The sequence below is a fragment of the Gadus macrocephalus genome, chromosome 11 (assembly GCF_031168955.1).
Source record: "Gadus macrocephalus chromosome 11, ASM3116895v1".
NCBI lineage: Eukaryota > Metazoa > Chordata > Actinopteri > Gadiformes > Gadidae > Gadus > Gadus macrocephalus.
This window is the reverse complement of record NC_082392.1, coordinates 13,321,157-13,343,373: the sequence shown is the minus strand read 5'-3', so window position 1 is coordinate 13,343,373 and position 22,217 is coordinate 13,321,157. Positions and strand designations below refer to the sequence as shown.

The window sequence follows — 22,217 nt, the reverse complement described above, 5'->3', positions numbered from 1 at the left end:
CCCTTTCCGCGTCCTTTTGAATCCCTGAGTGGAGGCAGCGGGCCGGGGGAGCGCCCGGTGCTTTCTGTGGTCGATGGGTTCAGGTAGCGGTTTTTGATCTGGAGGACTCTTGTAGGCCAGACCGGGGTCAGAGGCATCAGATGTAGCTGTCTAGTGCCTTGTGAGTGGGAACAGAGGAGCCGTCTTTGATAAAGCACTTCGACGCCTCGGTACCACAGCCAGGATGAAAGCCTCCCGCCGCTACTTGCATGTTGCGTTATCCTACCTTCACAGTAATCCTAATTGCACACCTTCATATTGCTATGATGGGTTATCGTCAGTGTTTATAAGAAGATGTTACATGTTCTCTTACCTTTGCGAGCAATGCGTATGCAGTTGATTCTGGTTTCCTAAAAGATGAACAAAACATAGATGTCAGAGGGTGCATCTAAGAAATATATATATATATATACACATACTGATAATTACTTATCTCATCCCATACATGAGAAATCCACTTGTTACATCAGCCCATGGAATATAAAACGATGCAATAATAAAAGAAAGAAAGAAAAAAATCACGCAAATGCCATTTCATAGGGGCATATACAGTATGTACACGCCTTAGGGTTATACAACAGTTGAGGCCAGAAAAGGTCCTTTAATGCAGAATAAATTCTTAATTTCACATGTACAGTGGAAAGTGCACATTATTTACAAGCAGTGTTTAGTGACAGAACAGTGTTTCATAACAGTTGTGTTATAGTAGAGTCTTATGGCAGATGGAATAAAATACCTTTGGAAGCGTTCCTTCTTACATGCTGGGTGAAATAGTCTCAATAGTCTCTCTATATTGAATCTATCTGTCTGTCTGTCTGTCTGTCTGTCTGTCTGTCTGTCTGTCTGTCTGTCTGTCTGTCTGTCTGTCTGTCTGTCTGTCTGTCTGTCTGTCTGTCTGTCTATCTAACGGGAGTTAGATAGATAAATCAAGAGAGACAGAATTAGAGAGGGAGGCAGAGAGAGAGAAAGCCAGAATCAAAGAGATAGAGAAAGGGAATAAGAGAGATTGGAATCAGAAAAAAATAAAGAAATTGTGAACAGATAAGTAAAATAAAACCTAATTACAGAATAATTCTTAAAAAATAAAATATAATCACAGAAACGAATAAAAGTATAGACCTCTTCTAGACGGAGCAATAAGAGCTCCTAGGGAGAAAGAACTGTGAGGTTGAGGAGGTAAGTGAAACCCATTATTTCTCTCTTTTTTAAATGACGCCATCTTGAGTCATGAAAAGGACCTTTGTCAAGCCAGTGCAATTCACAACCAGAATACATTTTACTACTCCACCTCTACGAAGATTTCTCATCACATTTAAAGATTCAGATGCTTATTCATGTCCTGCAACCGCTATGTCAATCGAGCAATTCAGAAACAAAGAGCTCATCAAACTACTCCAAAGATTCCAGATTTAATTTAATTAAAGGAGCAGAGGGTCGAATTCAACCTGAAGCAGCAGATTGAAGATCAAGAATAAAGTATTCCACTATTTATGTCCACAAAATAGACGTGAGTTCATGTCATGTACTATAGGTGGAGTCATGTACCAAAAATAATTTGGTACATGACACATCAACCAACTGTATCTATTATTTTTATCAGCAGTAAATAAATGTAAATGGACTGCATTGATATAGCGCTTTTCTAACCATTGGCCACCCAAAGCGCTTTGAAATAATGCCTCACATTCACCATTCACGCACACATTCCCATGCCGATGGTGGAGTCAGCCAATGCGAGGCTCGTCGGGAGCAGTTAGGGTTGGGTGCCTTGCTCAAGGACACCCCGACACACTGCTAGGAGGAGCCGGGGATCGAACCAGCAAGCTTCAGGTTACCAGCCAAGCCGCTCTACCTCTTGAGCTACTGCCACCCCAATATTAGCCAGAGTACCTGACTGAACGAACCGGTCATGGTAGACACTAAAACCCTGCTACTTAGGCTGTTGCATTCTGGGATGAAACTGAAGATGCTGGTAAATAGAAGAGATGTTTGTTATTCTATTTCTCTCAGGATATGGATCTATAAAAGTAAGCTGTGGAATTGCTTTTGATAAAACTCATACTTCTTATCAGTCTGTTTTATGGTGTTACTGTAATCACATTAGATGTTTATTTGGTGTGTATTATAAAAATTCCAGCAGGAAAGACATTTTAAAATGGTGCGAGCCTATAGCAATATAACATATTTTTTCTTCACCATAGTGTCCGAAGTACTCTGACACCATTCAATGGTGCATGTTCATAAAAACAGCTTTTTCTTTTTCTGACACACAATCCTTTTTTCTTGTGCACGTTACCGCATGCAGTACAGAGAAATAAGACAGCAGTGATGTTAACGGTAGGCCTTACAAACCAGCTCCTTAAAGAAGGTCTGGGACTACACCGCACAAAAAGGTGACGCAAAACGTTCTTTCACTCTGCGTTTGTGTGCACACGTGATTGAGCCAATGGATGCATGCTTTTGAGCCAAACGGTGTGGATGCGTGGCTTTTGCGAGTGCTGTGAAAATGTGTATGTGCGTGTATTTACGCGTGTCTGTGAAAATGTATATGTGCGTGTATGTATGTGTGTCAGTGAAAGTGTGAATGTGTGTGTGTGTGAGTGTGTTTGTGTTTGTGCGTGTACGTGTGTGCGCGTTAGGATGTGTGTGTGTGTGTGCGTGTTTGTGTGTGTACCTGCATGTGTGTTTGTGTGTGTGTGCATGCGGTTGGTGTACCCAAACGTGTGTGTGTGTGTGTGTGTGTGTGTGTGTGTGAGTTCTTGGTTTTAGGGCCATAGGGACATGCAGGAGAGAGCTGCATTATAAAAGCCCTGCTGAGTGGTAGAAAGCCTGTCTGCATCCATGCTCTTTCAAGTGCATCTTTAGAAGAATCAATCAAAGCAATTACAGAAGAGTGACAGCCTCCCTCCAGATAATTAGTGTGGGTAAACGCCAAATATTATGGTTCCAGCTTAATGTTTTAACTATTCCCATCGCTGCCAGTGTTCAAAAGACTAGTTGTGATGCTGGCATGAACACATAAATTCATACCAAACTGGAGCGGGCCACACAGGCTCCTTTTTAATGAGCTGCAGTGTCAGCGAACATGATGAACTAGGAAGACGTTCTGCACAATCTATATTTAACAAGCTTCATAAACATCAGATCAATTACACCGAGACAGAAGATATGACAAATGATCGATACGGAGAAGATTGTAAGGCAAATAATGCACTTAGTTTATGAATCCATTTAGATGGATCTCGTATTCAATATTTGTGGGTTTCATTGCCAGCCAGCATCTTTGGCCAAGAACAGAGACTGATGATTCTCAGACCATGGCGATAGCTCCCATTACAGACTAAAGGGGAAATTAAATTCCATGCTATTCACATAATAATTCACGTTCAAAATCAATCCAAATTAATTATCATTTTCTCACCCAACATTAAATGTCATGTCTATATTTATAATATTTCTAGAACACCGAGAAAAAGTGATTCACTAGAATCCCAGATAGTTGCATGCATAAATATATAACTGACTATGAATATCAAACTAGAAGTGTAGAAGTGTGTATGCAGACATAAACAAGGAGGACTCGTCTTGTCTCAAGCCATGGAGCCCTACATGTGCTGTCACCACACTGTAACGCACGTGACAAACGCAACACCCTGTACCGTCTGATAAACACAACAGACTCTAAACTGGGTGACAACAGCCATTAAGCAGCAGACACTCTGGTGTCAGGCCTGTCATCAGGAGGAAGAGCAGAGAGTGTCTCTCTGAGCCGTCTGAGCGCCATGATGCATCACATTAGCAGCCTGACTGCAGCGACGATGACATCACATCCAGGGGTATCAGGCGTGTAGGACACTGGCGGGAAGGTTCTGGATGAGGCCGGTACGGAGCAGGGCTTAACGCCCGGTCGAGGGGGTCGGGACCACCTCCAGGAGAACAAATAAAATACCACTAATCCCGTCCGGTGCTGAAGCCAGACCCGTCTAATCCTGCTCTGAGTGGGCTGTTTGTGTGAAGTGCTCACACTGCACTCCCCCCCGTGTGTTTCTCCATCCGGGCGGAAAGACACGCCCGTCGTCTGCCCCCCCCTCCCTCCCACCGTTCCACCCCCCACAGCTCCGATCAGTGGCCTTGCAACAAAAACAAGGCAGCCCCGGCCCAGCCCGCCCGTCAGTAGATAACAGGGTTCAACAAGTCACACAGGGGCGCTGGCCCTAACGACGCAATTCATTCATTCTCCGACTGATGATGTTCCAGAGCCAGAGCCCGTCCGGACCGAATTCCATTGGTGTGTTTGGGGACCTTGCACGGCAACATCTCCTCACTACCCTGAATATTAGAGTAGCAATCTCCCATCTCTGATCACCTGCACCTGTGTCCAATTACGCTTAAGTGATTGTCTCGCGTGCGCCAGATCCTCCTGTTAGGGCGTACAGAGTGGTACTGCTGCTCCCCGGGGCCTTCTTGGCAACATGCCTTGTGCTTAAAAAGCAGTGTTTTGAAACATACTTGGAGTAACAGACTCTCGCTGATCCGTGAAGGGCCCGGCGTCAAAGCACTTCCAAAGGGCTTATTGTCATGGCAACACTGGAGAACGCTACCTTGTTTATATATATAGAAGAAGTAGCTACAGCGGGGGGAATAGAGTGTTAACGATGTTGAAGTAGACATATTTTATACCCCAAGAAATAGTCCTCAATATGCAAGCACGAATAAAACAAAAGATAAAAAGCCAGACATCTCCCTATCAATCTTCCGGCTCAAACCAAATCAAGACTCTGGAGGGATTTACTCAATCCCCCACTCCAAGTAATGCCTTGTTTCTTTCCTCACACACGTCCGCACTCACCCCTCTGAAGTTGCTCATGGCCTGGAAGTAGACGAGGTAGCTCTTGCGCGGGTCCAGGGGCGTGTTCCAGTAGCCATTGTAGGTGTGGTTGTCCCCCACGGTGAAGGGGCTGGCCTCCGGCAGGCTGCTGGGGGGCAGCTCCGCCGAGTAGTAGTGGGGCGTCCCCCGCGCCTGGGCCTCGGCGTGCGACATGGGCAGCGGGAAACACTCCTGCAGCCTCAGCTCCCGCTTCACCTTCTTCACGCTCTCCTCCTCCACCACCACCTGGTAGGTGCTGCGCGAAGGAGGAGACGGAGGAACACAACTGGTCAGCGCTTAGCGGGACCAGGTACACATCAAGCGGCAGGAGAGTCTAGTCGATAGGGTGTTTGAGGAAGACACCTGACCCCGTCACCGCGAGCTGGCCCTGAGTTCAGGGTCATGGCTCTGGATAAAAATGCAAACAGTTCAGTAAGGACATCATGGTCGTTGTTCCGGCTCCCTTTGTCGTGTTCTCCAGTATCTTCAGGCCGATCGCAGCATAGTACGCAATGCATACAGCACTACATTGTCAACTGTTTTCTGTTAGAATGTGAGCATGCATTCGTGGTGGATATACAACGTTGTCTTTTGCATTATATGTGTAACTATGATTTACACTGCATCATGTTCACAGTTAGGATCATACAAACTATTCTCGCCTACAAGGCAGAATCCTAGTATGGAGACATGGACGAGCCCATGTGTCCTCCAACTAAAGTTGTACTACTTGTTTATGTTATGTAATGTTCTCAATGACTTTTGATTCAAAGTAAGACAACTATATTGTCCATATTGTCATGTGTGTGCCCACACACACACACACACACACACACACACACACACACACACACACACACACACACACACACACACACACACACACACACACACACACACACACACACACACACACACACACACAGGATATACACACACACACACATTCTGTCGTGTGTGTGACTGCACGCGTGTGTGTACAGCAAGTATGAGTTATTCAGTCTGCTCTGGAAGACTGGTGACGGAAGGTGAGGTATTTTGATCAGCCACGTACAGAAATCACGCAGTAACGCGCAGTCAAGCAGCCGAAGGAATAACAATGAGGCCAAGCCACACGAGTGAAGAGCTCTCCGCAGTGAGCTTGATCTCAGAGGAGGGGAAGTTATTTGTGTGGGTTTTTTCATCTTATCTCTGATCCCTGGGTTCTACTGAAGTAAATATAAAGGCACAGGGAAGAATTTCTCTGCCTCTTGTTAAACTCACGGATAGTTGTGAAGCAGCACTGTTCAGATCTTTCATATATATTATTATTTTTGATATTTATTTATTTATATATATATATATATATATATATATATATATATATATATATATATATATATAGATACTGTCTATATATGTATATATAGTCTAAATAAATATATATATAGCTGTTTATACATTGTCTAAACATATTTAAATCTATATTTATATAGCTATGTATACATTGTCTATATACTGTTCATATATTGTGTCTTGATGAAGGCTCACCTGACGGGAGCTCCTCTCCCCTGGGCAGGGCGGAGCAGGACGGTGATGGTGCTCTCTGTCTCGCTGAGGGGGGAGGGCATGTCCCCGTAGTCAAAGGTGGGGGCTGACGACACACACACACACACACACACACACACACACACACACACACACACACACACACACACACACACACACACACACACACACACACACCACTTAATATCCTCTCCACATCAATGGGCTCTCCACCGACACGTCCACACACACTTCCCCGCTGGATCGGCCGGGACACAGAACCTGATCCGGTCCATCCGGTCTTCTGGTTCCACATGAAGGTCCCGGTACCCCTTCCCTCTGGGGTCTTGTAAACCCGATATGCCGTAGTCGGCCAATGCTGCTGAACAAACCACTACACTAGGGTGACCAGACGTCCCCGATTTCCGGGGACAGTCCCCGTTTTCGGTGATCTGTCCCAGGTCAAAGCTGTCCCCGGAAATGTCCCCGATTTTGACACTGAATGGGGGAAAAATCATGGGGAAAAATGCGCGCAGACTCAAACACCTGTTATTACGGTAGTCATTTAACGCATCACCAGAGAAGACGTCGTATGACGTACAGACGTTATCAGGACGTACGACCAGACGCAGCAGCGTCAACAACAACAATCTTGAGGCGTCAAAAAGGAAAAAGAGAAGATCAGCGGTCTCATAAATGGTATGTTGTGTATGAACTTATTTATTTTGTGTGAATTGGCAGTAGACTTGGCTGTGTGTGTGTGTGTGTGTGTATGTGAGAAGTGATGTAACGTTAAAATAAGTATGATTGTTTATCTGAACTGAAGACCTAACGTAACGTAATAAAAGTCAGTGAACGTTAACATCATGACAATGTTTTCATATCTGTCATTAGTGAAGCTGTAATGTTAACGTTAGCATGAGATTACCAGGTGATGGCATTGTATGTGGCTCTGTTTTGGAAGAGGGGGAGGTGGAAGACTGCTTTGGTAGCATATGATTTTCCTGTAGGCATAGGGACCTGAGACTGTTAAAATAATAATAATGATGATATTATTAATTAATAATAAATAAATTAATAATAAGTCAATGGTTGATAGTTGTGTGTTTTTGTGTCGGGCTGTGTGGGTAACCAATGACTAGTAGTTATAAATGCAGACCATTTGATTAGCTGATGCCCTGAGTCACTGTTTTATATGTCACTGTTTTTAGTAAAGGTATAATAAATAAATAAATAAATAAATAAGTAAACACCAGAGAAGGAGAGAAGATGAAAAGAGCAGAGAATAGTGTGGAAAGGCGGAAATAAAGAAGTAAACAACAGAGGGAAGCTAAGGAGAGAAGAAAGAAGGGTGAAGAAAAGAAAAGCATTGAAGGAGAAGAGAACAGACGAGAGTCTTACATATTTTTATATGTTTTGACTTGGTAATTATTATTAATTACATCTTGATGATATTTACTAGCTACTGGTCTGGCAGCCGTCTTTGCACATAACACACTTAACTTTGGAAGAGAGATTTTTTTCTCATGTATTATTCTATATTTGTGTTTTTGACACTGATGTGCACTACTGATCCATGATATTTGTGGGTGCTGATATTTTGATTTATTAACCTTTTGCAGGGGCGCCACCAGGGATGTTGGGCCCCATGAAAAGATATCACACTGGGTCCCACCATTACACACAGGCAACGCCAACCATGTGCAGTTTCTGTAACCACTCCTCTACCTGTGAAGGCTTCAATTATCTTATAGTCCGATACTAACTTTACAATATCTACTGACACTGAGCTGTGATAATATAACACTGTGAAGACATGCAAGAAACATTCTGCATATACTAATAAAGTGTTAGTTTAATTATAAATTAGATTTTCTATTAAAATCCATTAATGATGTTTCTTTATTAATATAACTAATGTTCTAATATTTTTATATATATATATATATATATATGTGAAATTTCCCATATATGGGAAATGAGTCCTTAGCCCAAGTGAAGGAGTTCACGTACCTCGGGGTCTTGTTCGCGAGTGAGGGTACTATGGAGCGTGAGATTGGCCGGAGAATCGGAGCGGCGGGGGCGGTATTGCGTTCGCTTTACCGCACCGTTGTAACGAAAAGAGAGCTGAGCCGCAAGGCAAAGCTCTCGACCTACCGGTCGATCTTCGTTCCTATCCTCACCTATGGTCATGAGGGCTGGGTGATGACCGAAAGGACGAGATCGCGGGTACAAGCGGCCGAGATGAGTTTTCTCAGAAGGGTGGCTGGCGTCTCCCTTAGGGATAGGGTGAGAAGCTCAGCCCTCCGTGAGGAACTCGGATTAGAGCCGCTGCTCCTTTACTTAGAAAGGAGTCAGCTGAGGTGGTTCGGGCATCTGGTAAGGATGCCCACTGGGCGCCTTCCTTGGGAGGTGTTTCAGGCACGTCCAGTGGGGAGGAGACCTCGGGGAAGACCCAGGACTAGGTGGAGAGATTATATCTCAACACTGGCCTGGGAACGCCTCGGGATCCCCCCGTCAGAGTTGGTCAATGTGGCCTGGGAAAGGGAAGTCTGGGGCCCCCTGCTTGAGCTGCTCCCCCCGCGACCCGACCCCGGATAAGCGGACGAAAATGAGATGAGATGAGATATATGTATGAAAACAAATATATATTTTTTATAATAGCACAAATCGTGAGGGAGGAGATTCTACTACGGGAACACTTGCTTAGCCTGCTAAAAAATGACCAACATTTCAGCTCAGGCTGCTGATGCTAATGACTATGACATCCTAAAAGAAGAGGCTGCCTTTAGCGACATTTAAAGGGGTGTGTTAAGGTTTTTAGTGACATTAAAGGTGAGTGGTGCTGTGTACAAGTCAGACAGTTGGATGGAAGCTGGCAGCCTGTTTGAGGAGATGATTTGACTAATCCGCCACAGGGTACACAGCTGTGTGTGTGTGTGTGTGTGTGTGTGTGTGTGTGTGTGTGTGTGTGTGTGTGTGTGTGTGTGTGTGTGTGTGTGTGTGTTTACACGTGTGTTTGAGAGAGAGAGAGAGAGAGAGAGAGAGAGAGAGAGAGAGAGTGTGGGTGTGTGTGGGAGTATTTGCTTCTGTAAAAGGGTGTGGGCGGGGGGGGGGGGGTCTGTGCAGTGGGGTCCTCTATGATGCCTTGCTCAAAGACGCTGACAGTCATCTCTGCTGAAGGTGTTTGCTGGCTGTCATCGCTCATTTCCCCGACGCTCAGCGTAAGTGAATGTTGTGCACTGCTGGCTGCGGGAGGGTGAGCCTGATCCGCCCTGGCTTCTGGACTGTATCTGCCGCTTGGCCTCTTGCCAGTGCAGCATGTGAAACCCAGCCTCTAAGGGCTTGATTGAGCAATGAATCTATAATTAAAGTCTGCGTCGTTTTGAAAAAAAAGAAAAAAAACAAAGAGCGACGAGTTTGTGAGGTGTGTGAGGGGGGGGGGGGGGATAGACTGAGTCTTAAATCAGGATAGAAGAAAGGGTTGCGCTGTGTTGTGTGTTCCTGCAGGGCGGGCCTTTAAATAGCGCAATGCAGTTCATTAAAGGGGAATAGAGAAACCCAGGCTGGATTTATACGAGCCATAATAAGCTGTGAGGTATGGCAGAGGAATTGTTGTTCTGTAGTCTTCCCCCCACACAACAGACACATTGTCCTGCTCTGCGTGTGTCACTTGGATCCACAGATTTACGTTGGCCTCCCAAGGAAATAATGAGAGTGTTGGTGAAAGTGCCCCAATTATTCTGAATGAATAAATAATCCCAGCATTGTACATGTTTCAGTGCAGGCCAAGTAACCGCTTCCCCTGTCGACACATACAAAACGGGCCTTCCCTTTACCTTACTAATGGGGGAAACATCCGTAGGACATACACCAATGTACGGACACCAAACCCTACAGGAGGCGGATGCACTCTTACCAGATATGTTGGTGGTGATCTCGGTGAGGGCCGTCTGGCCGAAGCCCTTGGTGGTGCGGGCGCGGACCGAGATCAGGTAGGTGGTGCCAGGGTGGAGGTTGGAGAACATGTGGTAGGTCTCATTCCTCAGTTTGGAGACGGTTCTCCTCGGACCGGGTATGTTAATACCCGGGTCTGAGGACTCGATGCTCTGGTAACTGATCTGAGGGCAAAAAAAAAAAAAAAAAGATGATGCTCTTTGCGAAGTCTGGTCCTAAGTGTTGCATTATGGGTAACAGATGCAGCCTTTCTCAAGTGGCTCCGTTTGACACCGGCCAGATCCTCTCTGATCCGCCGTGGGAAGACTGATGTACACTGTCTGCCTCTCATCAATACCTGCTGTAGTGGAATCGATTACGTGATATGATCCACTTGAGTTTTAAACTAATGAGCATTTCTTAATCAATGTGCTGGCTGCTCACGTTGGTTTATGGGTTTAGGGAAGTGGGCCTTAACTGCCATTGGCATTTCAAAATCAAACTGATTCAGGCAGCTGATAGATTCCTATGGCAATGTGGAAGGCTGATGATTCCCATGCCTATCTTAGCTTACATACTTAATGTCGTACTCCTTTGAGGGAACGTCCTCTGTGTTCTGTCCCCTGTATATGATGGATAACTTTCCCAGACCACAAGGTGAAACTCAAACACAAAATACCTTTCGGAACAACAGAACATTCATTATTGCAATCCTTCTCGCAGGGATACTGGGGGAACACTGCATTAATATGACCAGTTTGGCACCATCGAAAGACCCAAGGCATGGAACACACACACACACACACACACACACACACACACACACACACACACACACACACACACACACACACGCGCACAAACACAAAATGCTGATGAAGCCGAACCACAGACTCTTAGATGATCCAAGGAGGCGCTGAATGGGTCTTCACAGCTGCTAAGTTTGAAGATAGAATTATGAGCCACCCAGAGACTGAACACTCTAACAAGACCTTGCGTCTCGCCCCACAAAGGCAGAGATAAAAAGACGGGAGCAAGAGACCAGCGCCGCGAAGGGCGCCCTCCCAGGACGCCGCGGTCGATGGACTCCGGCAGACTGGTCAATGGTTTAATTAGAGAGAGAAATGAAGGGGATTTCTATAGTCTGGATAAAGCCTGCGCGGCCGTCCCACAGAGAGACTTCAGCGCTACAGATGGAGGGCGGGGCTCAGCCTCCAGTTTTATATGTCAAACCACAAATCCACTTTAATAACATCCTTGAAGCGACATTGGCGAGGACAGGCCAAGGGAGCCAGAGGGCTTGCTTGTGTAGGGACTTCTGATCTATCGCTGTCTGCATTCCTACTCTGCACCACCCTCAGGACGGTTCATAAGAGTTATGAACGCGGAAGGAAGAAGGAGTCATTAGCAGAATGCCTTGGCTTCAGGTGTGGGACTTGTAGTCAAGGTAATGTTGAAGGTGGTGGTAAGGTGGAGGTGGAGCTGGTGGTGGTGGAGGTTGTGGTGGTAGGATGGAGGTTGTGGTGGTGGGTGTGGTGGTAGGATGGAGGTGGAGGTGCTTGTGGTGGAGGTATTGAGGGTTTGATGGAGGTGAATGTGGTTTTGGTTGTGGTGGTAGTGAAGGTGGTTGTGGTGGTGGTGGTGGAGGTGGTTGTGGTGGTGGTGGTGGAGGTGGTTGTGGTGGTGGTGGAGGTGGTTGTGGTGGTGGTGGTGGAGGTGGTTGTGGTGGTGGTGGTGGAGGTGGTTGTGGTGGTGGTGGTGGAGGTGGTTGTGGTGGTGGTGGTGGAGGTGGTTGTGGTGGTGGTGGTGGAGCTGGTTGTGGTGGTGGTGGAGGTGGTTGTGGTGGTGGTGGAGGTGGTTGTGGTGGTGGTGGAGGTGGTTGTGGTGGTGGTGGTGGAGCTGGGTAATGCTCATGCCGGCGGTTGGTTGTTTGATTTATTGGTGGGGAAACAATAACAACGTAGAACAAGATCTGTGCCTTGTTAGGGGAAGGTAAACATTTCCTCTGAACTGGGTTTTCGTTTTGCATAGCTCAAACACCCACACGCAAGTCCAATTCAGTTCCTTTGCCGTCTTTGATTACAGGGACCCAATAAGAACAGCACTAGGGGAAACTTATTCAACAAACTGGTTTCATGGAGGCTGACAAATAAGAATGTATTCCTCCAGACCATGTTTCTCCCACTACTGTAACACGCCCGTTTGAGCTCATTGTGCCTGCAGGTCTCTGAAGGGAGACAACGGTTTCCTCTCCTCACCTCGTATTGGGTGATGAGGCCGTTGGGCTCCACAGGCTCCTCCCACTTGAGGAAGATCATGTCGTCGAGGGGGGAGAAGGTGAGGGACTCTGGCGCGATGCCCCCGGGAACTGGAGCGAGGAGGGCAGAACAAACATATGCTCAGGGAAATGGAAGCTGATGCTAATTCGGTGATGACCATCTTGTGTCAATATCACCAGGCATCAGAAGCAGAATATATTATTATAAGATATAGTATAGCACGGAATAGCTTAGAACATTGCAGTTTAGTATTCTACATTACAGTACAGTATAGCATAGCACAGCATAGTACAGTAAAGTACATTATAGTATTGCATAGTACAGTATAGTATAGTACAGTGCATTCTAGTATATAATAGTAAAGTATTGTATAGTACAGTACAGTATATTATAATTTAGTACTCCAAAACACTGTACAGAGAAAAGTACAGTCTAGCATTGTCAAGTGCACGCTCATGTATAATTTTATACAAAAACAATGTGAAGAACACAAGAATAGCCCTGCTCTCTCGCACCATACTCTGTTGCTTTTTGTAGTGTAGGTGTATGTTTGATATTGGGATCCCCTCTCTTTAAATGGCAACACAAAACCTTTGGAGAATAGTTCTAAAGGACTCTGATAATATAATATAATAAAATAACGGATAGCTGACAGCACTATTATTTTGAAACACTTCCTTGTCAGAGACCATTAAAATAAAGTGTACGCAAACATACAGTATTCTTTATGAAGTCTGATATCTCCCTGGCAGTGTCTTCATCTCAGTAACCTTTATTTTACTGTTTGGTTTTCTGGGAGTAGAACTCAGCATTAGCTATGACTTTCTTCACAGAAAAATTGATTTCACCCTCAAAACATGCTCTGCAGCGCAGACACAAGACAAAAGAAGCAATGACAATACGTTTTTTACTGGATGGGCTTGAATGTAACCCTTGTAGTTTGTAAAAAAAAAAAGAAAAAAAGAAAGCCTTTCAGAGAATTGATAACTACCCCTACCAGAATATGAAAAGGGACTAGAATAAAAGTCTTCAAATATTCAGCACTTGTTTATCCTTCAAAGATGCTGTTAGTTTGACTGATGATATCTGAAGGTCAATAGACAATAGACTCATAACAGCGGTGCACAGTAAACACAGCATTGAAGTGAACCAAAACACATGCTGAACTTTGGCTTAACATGCGCGTCTGTGAGAAAGACCAGCTGCTTCTGCTGGTATGTTCCCATACGACTGCTTTAACAAATAGCTGCAGCGACATTTGTCTCTGATACCGCTCACTGTAAGCCACGGTTCAACTCCGAGTCCTTCACCTGTCCTGGCTCCTTGCGTTTTAAGTGGGATTAAATTCAGAGTACGACATAGCAGCAGTTTACGCAGCAATCGTTTGAATCATCGCCAAGTCGCCTTATTCTGTGTGTCATCCCCCCCTTCTATGTGTCAGCCCCCACCCCCCTCATGACTTACTGTCTTCCTCGGTCTGGAAGGCGACCTCTCTGCCCTCTCTCTTCCCCTCCGGGTTGGACAGGGCCAGACGGACGTGGACGGCGTGGTAGGGCGGCAGGTCGCGGAGCGTGAAGCGAGACGCGTTGTGCTCCACCGCCAGGCACTCGCGCACGGTGGTGTTGTGACCGCCGCCTCCGCCCGCGGTCGCGTAGCGGAAGCACAGGGACACCGAGTAGGTGTGACAGCGCGTCAGGTTGAACGCCAGACCCTCCCACTGCAGAGACAACTGCCTGGCCTGAAGGTCCGTGGCAGTCAGGCCCCGCAGGGCACGCATGGGTTCTGAGGGAGGAAGGAGTGGAGAGGAGGGGAGGGATGGGGGAGAAGGGTGAGGGTAGGAGAGGGAGGAGGGGGCAGGAGGGGGAGAGAAAGGGAGGGATAGGGTAGGAGAGGAGCGGAGGGGAGGGATGGGGACGGAGAGGAGTTGAGAGGAAGGGAGAGTGGGGGGAGTTGAGGAGAAGAGAGGAGAGGAAGGGAGAGAGAGGGGGGAGAGAGAGAGGGGGGAGGAGCGGAGGGGAAGGAAGGGAATGGAGGGAGGGGAGGAGAGGAGAGGAGTGGGGCCGTTTGAGGAGGGAGGAGGGAGGAGGGGAGAGGAGTGGGGTGAGGGAGGAGGGAGGAGGGGAGAGAAGTGGGGTGAGGGAGGAGGGGACAGGAGAGGAGAGGAGAGGAGAGGAGAGGAGAGGGAGGGAGGATGAAAGCAGGAGAGATAGAAAGTCACATTAATCCCCAGAATTGATAGTTCTTTCCAGCACGATCTCTGCAGCTGCCGGCTGCAGCTAGATGACGCGTGTTGTCCTGCTAGGACATGAGGGGGGGGGGTCGGGGTTCACCGTCAGAACGACACACCCAGGTCCCCGTGGCATCACAGGAACTCATCCCAATTAGGCTAATTAATGGGACAGGCTGTGGGTGGCTGCCGTGGTCCCACCCGCCCTGCCTCAGAGCCAGCGAGCCACTCGACTCTCCAGTAGTTATGCTTTTCTGCCTTGGGGCTGAAGTACAAGCTGAACACACACACACACACACACGGAAAAAACGCCAACACAAGGGCATCCAAATCCTCTGGTTAGTTTTACTGCTGGGTCAACGCGGCGGTCAGATCACATATTTTTAGTAGCTGCTAAATAAGTTGTGGTCACTGCTGTGTTGCCCCCACCCGTCCCTTGTGTCCCTGAGATCCACTGATGAAACAACAGCTCAGTCTGTTTCCTCCTCCCACCGGCTAGCGGTACAGAGACCCTCTGTCCCCCAAGGCACAGGCCGGCCACTGTTCTGGACGGACGTCGGACAGGAAAACGCTGGGGGTGGGGGGGGTGCAGGAGGGGGGTAAGTCAAGGACGACCCGGCCTAATATCAATGAAGGCATTTGTCAACGGCCATTATTCACTCAATCGATGGGGGCTTTTTAAATGTATTTTCCATACTGTATCGTATTGCCGTGTCGCGGCCTACGGTGTGAGCTGAGTAATGGGCAGGGCCGGCCGGGAGCCGACAGCAGGGATGTGGAGCACCAGGGAAGCTCGGCACGCTTGGAGGTGAGGTGCCAAGGTCTTTGGCGTTTTGCTCCGACTCGCACCCTCAAAGGGGTTCTGACTGTGCTGCAGATTTGAACTAAAATAAGCCGCTAATGCATCAATGAGGAGCGCGGCACAGAGATTGAGCACGGTAAAAAATACAGAAAGGGATTTGAAAGGCGCCAGAGACAAATGGATTTGTGCTCAGGAATATTCACGCCACAGACACACACCAACTTATTGGCTTATCTTCGTAAATGGTGCTCTTCTTTTTGGGGACATTCTGTCATTGTTCCCAACAACAATAAACACTCAAAGTCACAAAGTCACTTTGCTATTGTCTCTCTTTGCAAACATTCAACCATTGAGCGTTCTTTTTTTCTCCAGCATGACCCACGGCAGGTCTACTCTGCCCTACAGCTTTCTATAGCCTTTCTCGTAACTTCCTCGTACGCTGTGTGGAGGTTTATTGAGACAGCGCTGATAGATACGCTTCATCCAGACGCCCGGACCAAGCAGGACGCGGTGTGAACAATTCTCTGAGTGTGTTCCCTGATTGTCTTAATGGCGCGATTGATAGTCTTTGCGGCGAGGCCATATAAAGAGAGGCATTTAGCCTCTGAATTAATGAAGGCGGCGCCACAGAGGCAACAGTGTCATCTTTGTTGGACTTCTCAAAATGGACGTTTGTGTCGGTTTCGGCCTCGCCTCGCCGACCCGATCTGGTCTGATGCCACCGGTCCCCCCCGCAGCCCACTCGCTGGCACCCTGTAGGGTGAAGCACCCCCCCCCCCCCCCCCCTCCCCCACCTGTGTGTTGGAGGGGGGCCGGCCTGAAGCTGGGCCAACGCCCCGGGCTCTGTATTAGCAGCTCTGCTAACGCGCCTCAGCAGGCGTGGGGGAGTGGGACGGATCCCAGCTGCGGGCCGAGCGAGGTCCGTCTGATCAAAGCTTGGATCCAGCGGTCCTACTGTTACAGCGGAACTTCTGAGGATGGCTCAGAGCCTGGGCAGGACACCCAACACTGAAAGCAGGGCGGGGTCAGGCCTCGTTACTTGATTCGTTGCGGACAGATTCTACCGAAGACAACTTATTTGCGGGACTGGATGAAGCTTTCAGAAGGGGATTTTAATGACTTTATTGACTTCACATACACCAATGCAATGTGTCTGGACACAATGCTGCCCGGGAAAAAAGTTGAGTACTGCTGGCCGATTCTGTGTTCGTTGTTAGCCAATTACACACCTACAGATCCCCGCCTCCAGCTACGTGATGGGTCAGAATAAATGTGAAGCGAGAGAAAATGAAGTGCCGCGGTCAGCTCGATTTGAGCTTGTCCGCGATGCTAGATCCACCCCAATGTCCAATCACACCTTTCACTCTCAGGTGCACTCATATCGCTGCATGAATGTATTCATACGACCTCGTATACCTTCAAATATCGCCGTGCATTACTTTCATATACCCTCGTATATACTGTCATCTACCCTGAAAAATACATGCACATGCCCCCATGTTAACATTCATATCCCCTTATGTATCCATTCATATCCTATATCGTAGATATTCCTATCACCTCATATACATTCCAATCAGCTTATATTTGCGTTCATATTCCCTGGTACATTTATTCATATCCCCTCATATATACATTCACATCCCTCGAACATACATTCATATCACTCATTTCTTCGTATGCCTCGTACAGACTCGACAGCAACACTCGGCGGAGGGAAGTCAGACACTCCAAGGTTCTCTCTCTTAACCGGAGGACAGCGTGTTCATGTCAACCGTGTCCCCTCTCTCTCTCCCCTTCTCTCTATCCCTCCCCCTCCCTCCCCCAGAGTGTGTTCATGTTAATGTTCCCTCCCCCCCCCCCCCCCCAGGCCAGCAGCCTCTCTCCCGCCACCCGGGCCGGCCCAGTGACCCGGCAGCAGGTGGGGCCCCACTAATGGAGTTTGGGGACAGAGCGCACTACAACTGTTCTCTACTCCGCCGTGACGTCGTGTGAGCCGGGCGGGCGAGCGAGGGCGGGTGTACGAGGCATCAGGCTGCTAATCACAGCGTCGGCTCATCACACACACCTGCGAGGCCGCTCGGCAGGCGGGGACTGTGTTCGCGTTTACGGCCATTAGTTTAACAGCTCCCACGCGAGAGTAGAGGCCCTGCCATACTCACTCAAGTGGTGCTGTGTGCGCCAGTGTGCGCGTGTGTGAGTGTGTGTGTGTGTGTGTGTGTGTGTGTGTGTGTGTGCGCGACCTAATGGAGTGGGTAGGGAAGATCCAGTCTGTCATCGTGGCATGAATCCACTTCTGGAAAAAGTAAAAATCAACCTTTCAGTTTTTTTTCTGCTCCCCCAGCTAGCGAGGGGCTCCGTTAGCCCTTCTGTTCGCCGCGCTAATTACCAGAGAGCGGAGATGGCTTCGGCGACCCCGCCCGCTTCGCTCGTGCTGTAACTGAATCAGCCCGTGGCCCCGGGGGGGGGGGTCAGCAGAGGACCGGAGACCAGATGGCTCAGGGCCGGACCTGCGGGACGCCGGTTCTCCTGAAGGTCGATTAAGGTGAGCTGCGCTCGGGGGGAGAGTCCTATATATCCAAAGGTCCTTTCATGTGCCGTAGAACATAAGCCAATGAGCTTGCTGAATGAGCGCTGATCACGAGTGACGTTTAACCACGAAAAATAAACAATGGGGTGAATGTTGTCTGTTTATTTTTTTGGGGGGGGGGGGGGCAGAACGACAGCAGCGATGACGAAAAACTTGTTACATTCTGTGATCCGTCGCTCAGTATTCTCATAGCTTCGGGGGGGGGGGGGACGACGACATTCAGACAACATATGTCACGCCCTAGCGCTTCGTTGCTTACATCTCATGTTTAGCATCTGAGGAGAACATCAGTTACATGGACGCTCCATCTCCATGACAAGAAAACATGTCATTAAAAGGTCTGCCTTCAGAAGACAATAAGAGACCTGCTACACTCTGAACCTACTCCCCTCATCTGCGCTTCTGTGCTTTTGTGCTTCTGTACTTCTGTGCTTCTATACAGTAGTGCATTTATGTGTGTCCGTGTGTGTGTGTGTGTCTGTGTGTGTATACACACTCACAGCCTCTATACCTATACATGTAGCGTGCCTTGGAGCTTAAGCACATTTTCTGTAGTGTTATTTCTTTTGACATCACGATGATACTACTGTAGCCTCAGCCCTCTCTCTCAGTAGAAACATGAGTCGGAGCCGAACACGTTATCTGCAAAAACTGCATCAAACCGTTTTTTCATTTTTTTTGGCCAAATGTTTTCCCCCAGAATTATGTTTTTAATCTCCACTTTGTCACTTCAGCTCCAGAGTTCAGAGATTTTGAAGTGAATGTGCACTTTTCTTGTGAAGATAAGTGTGTGTGTACCACACTATAAGAGGCTACACAGAGCCATGCATCAGTTCCACTCTGGCTCAGCAGCAGCAGATCATCAGCCGAGATGTAGACCAATCGTTATGTAAGACTTTTTCTCAGAGTCCTGCTGTTGGACATCTCTGCTCCACAGACACGATACACGAAGCACGAACAGAAAGTGTTTGAAAATGGAACCATCTTCAGCACATTCAACTAAACTCAATGACTTAATATTATCTAGGTACTCAGCAGATGCTTCTTATCCAAAGTGACCCGGTGAATTCGGATATAAGTTATTAAGGAGCCTGTGAAGGTGAGGGTATCATGCAATGATGCCCTCACCTTCAAGTAGGATGCATCAAGCAGGATGCGGACATCCTGCTTGTTGGAATGGAACCCAGAACTCTTTGGCCGGGCGTCAAACACCCTAGACGCTACACACACTATACACTATACACACAACATTAACTAACAGTGTTTACAACAGTTCCTCTCACAATCCCCCCCAACATGACAACACATCACAGGAGAACGTTGTGAGAGCATAACATAACTCCCTCCTCCACCACCCCTCTTGAACCTAGCGGCAGCTCGCAACTCACCTGCACACTTGGTCCTGCTGATGAGGGGGGGGCCGGGGGGGCCCGTGCCCCCCTCGCCGGGCCGGGTCAGCAGGACGCTGATGTGGTACTCGGTGTCTGGGTCCAGGTGCCACAGCTTGTAGGTGACCATGTTGACCCCGTGGATCTCGGACCAGGGCGACTGGCTGGCGCGGTACTCTATCTCCTTCCTGATGATGGGGCCGTCGCCCAGGATGGAGTTGGTGTTGAGCTGGATGATCAGGTAGGTGGAGCCGCCCCGCAGTAGCTGGGGCGGGGCGATGGGCGACGGGGGGACTGTGGGGCGACACAAAAGGAGAAGAAGGTGTTGAATTGGATTGTTTTTATTGCATCGCTGGGAACGCCGGGAGCCGCTCTGAAAGAGTGGAACCGGGTTTTGTTGCTGAGGAGGTTAATAGAAAATAGATGGTTAAATGCTGTACACCGGGGGGAAATAAACGCCTCATCTCCAGCGATGTCAGCGCCGAGTGAGACTTTTAATGACCCCTCGAGGCAGCCAACATGTGGAACGGTCAAAGGTCAGTCTGTTCAAACAGCATCTCTCGGTCCAAGCGGGTAATGAGACACGGAGACATGGCATAAATCTCAGCCAGAGGAGCAAGTGAAACAGCAGCTGTGAACAGTTTAAGGAATGTGTGTGAGCCCTGTTCCTTTAACCAGGAATTTTACGCTGTATCTGTGAATCTTCATCGTAGCAAGCACTGCCTTTTACTTCTACAAGTCGACAAGGATGAAAGCAAAAGTGAAAGCACCACGTACCGGTGTAAGTAAAGATTGCCAAGCAAGCAAGTATTCATTTCAGAGCCACCGGTTAAATGTCAGTGAGTGGCAGACCCCAGCCACTAAGCAATTACACAGACAATAGTCTGTGTGTGTGTGTGTGTGTGTGTGTGTGTGTGTGTGTGTGTGTGTGTGTGTGTGTGTGTGTGTGTGTGTGTGTGTGTGTGTGTGTGTGTGTGTATGTGTGTGTGTGTGTGTGTGTGTGTGCGCGCTTGTGTGCGTGCAAACCAGCGTGTGTGTGAGTGTTCATGTGCCTTTGTGTGTGTGTGTGTGTGTGTGTGTGTGTGTGTGTGTGTGAGTGTGTACGTGTGTGTGTTTGTGTGTGTTGGGGGGGGAGGTATTGTAGAAGAAAATGAGGACAAAGATCAGGCTAAGATCTGAGGCCGTGACTAAGCCCTCATTGCTGCAGAGGCGCTGTGTCTATTATGGCCATCCTCCTCTCTGAGGGCTTCCATCGTTACCTCCACCTCACCCCTGCCTCCCTGCCTCTCTCTGCCTACGACTCGGGCTCTTCTGTGGGCTTCAAATGACTGCCTCTGTGCTAAAGCTCCAATTGTAGGAATTCAGCAGCCAGCCAGCCAGCGAGTCCTCCAGTAAACAGCTCTCCCACTCCTCTCTGACAGTCCAGGGCCAGGAGTTGACGTAAATATTCTGTTTATTCCCTCACTGTAATATTCATGCGGTTTTGTTCTATTAGTCATATCTTTAGTTGGCATGGTTTTGTCACCACGTTCTTCATAGCGATAATTTGTAAACATTCAGCTTTTAGTCTTTTTAACGCTTACCTCAGTTCTCGCTCGCCTTTTTGTCGAAAGGAAGTGCTCAAGAAAGTATGGTACGGTAAATGGTGTTTTAATCATTATAATCGCCGAAGAGAAGCAAGTATTTCACTTCTTTAACATGATGCACACTGTGCACCAATTCAGGGGCATTGGCGATTAAACTGAGTGATATGAGTCTCTCATTTTGTGGATGTGAAATTAACAAGAGATAAATTATAGCATAGACGGGGGCAGTTTGAGAGGATTTAAGCTGTGACCGCCTGTTCACCGTCTCTTATATATATTTAACTTTGCTTCACAAAGTTGGTTGTGTCGCTATAAGTGAGTAGAAGGGAGATGATAGGAGGTGTGTGTCACCATAAGTGAGTAGAAGGGAGGTGATAGGAGGTGTGTGTCACCATAAGTGAGTTGAAGGGAGGTGATAGGAGGTGTGTGTCACCATAAGTGAGTAGAAGGGAGGTGATAGGAGGTGTGTGTCACCATAAGTGAGTAGAAGGGAGGTGATAGGAGGTGTGTGTCACCATAAGTGAGTAGAAGGGAGGTGATAGGAGGTGTGTGTCACCATAAGTGAGTTGAAGGGAGGTGATAGGAGGTGTGTGTCGCTTTAAGTGAAGAGAAGGGAGGTGATAGGAGGTGTGTGTCACCATAAGTGAAGAGAAGGGAGGTGATAGGAGGTGTGTGTCGCTTTAAATGAGTAGAAGGGAGGTGTTAATAGGGAACAGTAACTCCTCCGTGTGCAGGAGGGCCAGGGGATGTCACAGCTCCCATCACCGAAGGCCGGCTTTACCGACAGCTGCAGGCGGGGTTTAGTAACACCTACACAAAGAGGACGCTCTGTTGTACACTAAAGTATCACCACACCCCACATAATCCCTGCCTCCCAATCTACTGCCGGAGATTAACTCACCCCTCACTGCTCTCTCTCTCTCTCTCTCTCCTCTAACTCGTTCTCTTTCCCTCTAACTGTCTCTCCCTTTCTCTC

General features: G+C 47.9%; 1 protein-coding gene across 1 annotated transcript in view; it reads right to left on the bottom strand.

Annotated features, from left to right (window-relative positions):
• Positions 1–22,217, bottom strand: part of ptprub (protein tyrosine phosphatase receptor type Ub) — a 140,039-nt gene that overhangs the window by 37,712 nt on the left and 80,110 nt on the right. The window contains 7 exon segments of the mRNA XM_060064665.1: positions 353–389; positions 4,889–5,162; positions 6,437–6,539; positions 10,353–10,554; positions 12,628–12,737; positions 14,113–14,430; positions 19,656–19,949. Coding sequence (XP_059920648.1) covers positions 353–389; positions 4,889–5,162; positions 6,437–6,539; positions 10,353–10,554; positions 12,628–12,737; positions 14,113–14,430; positions 19,656–19,949 — 1,338 coding nt within the window.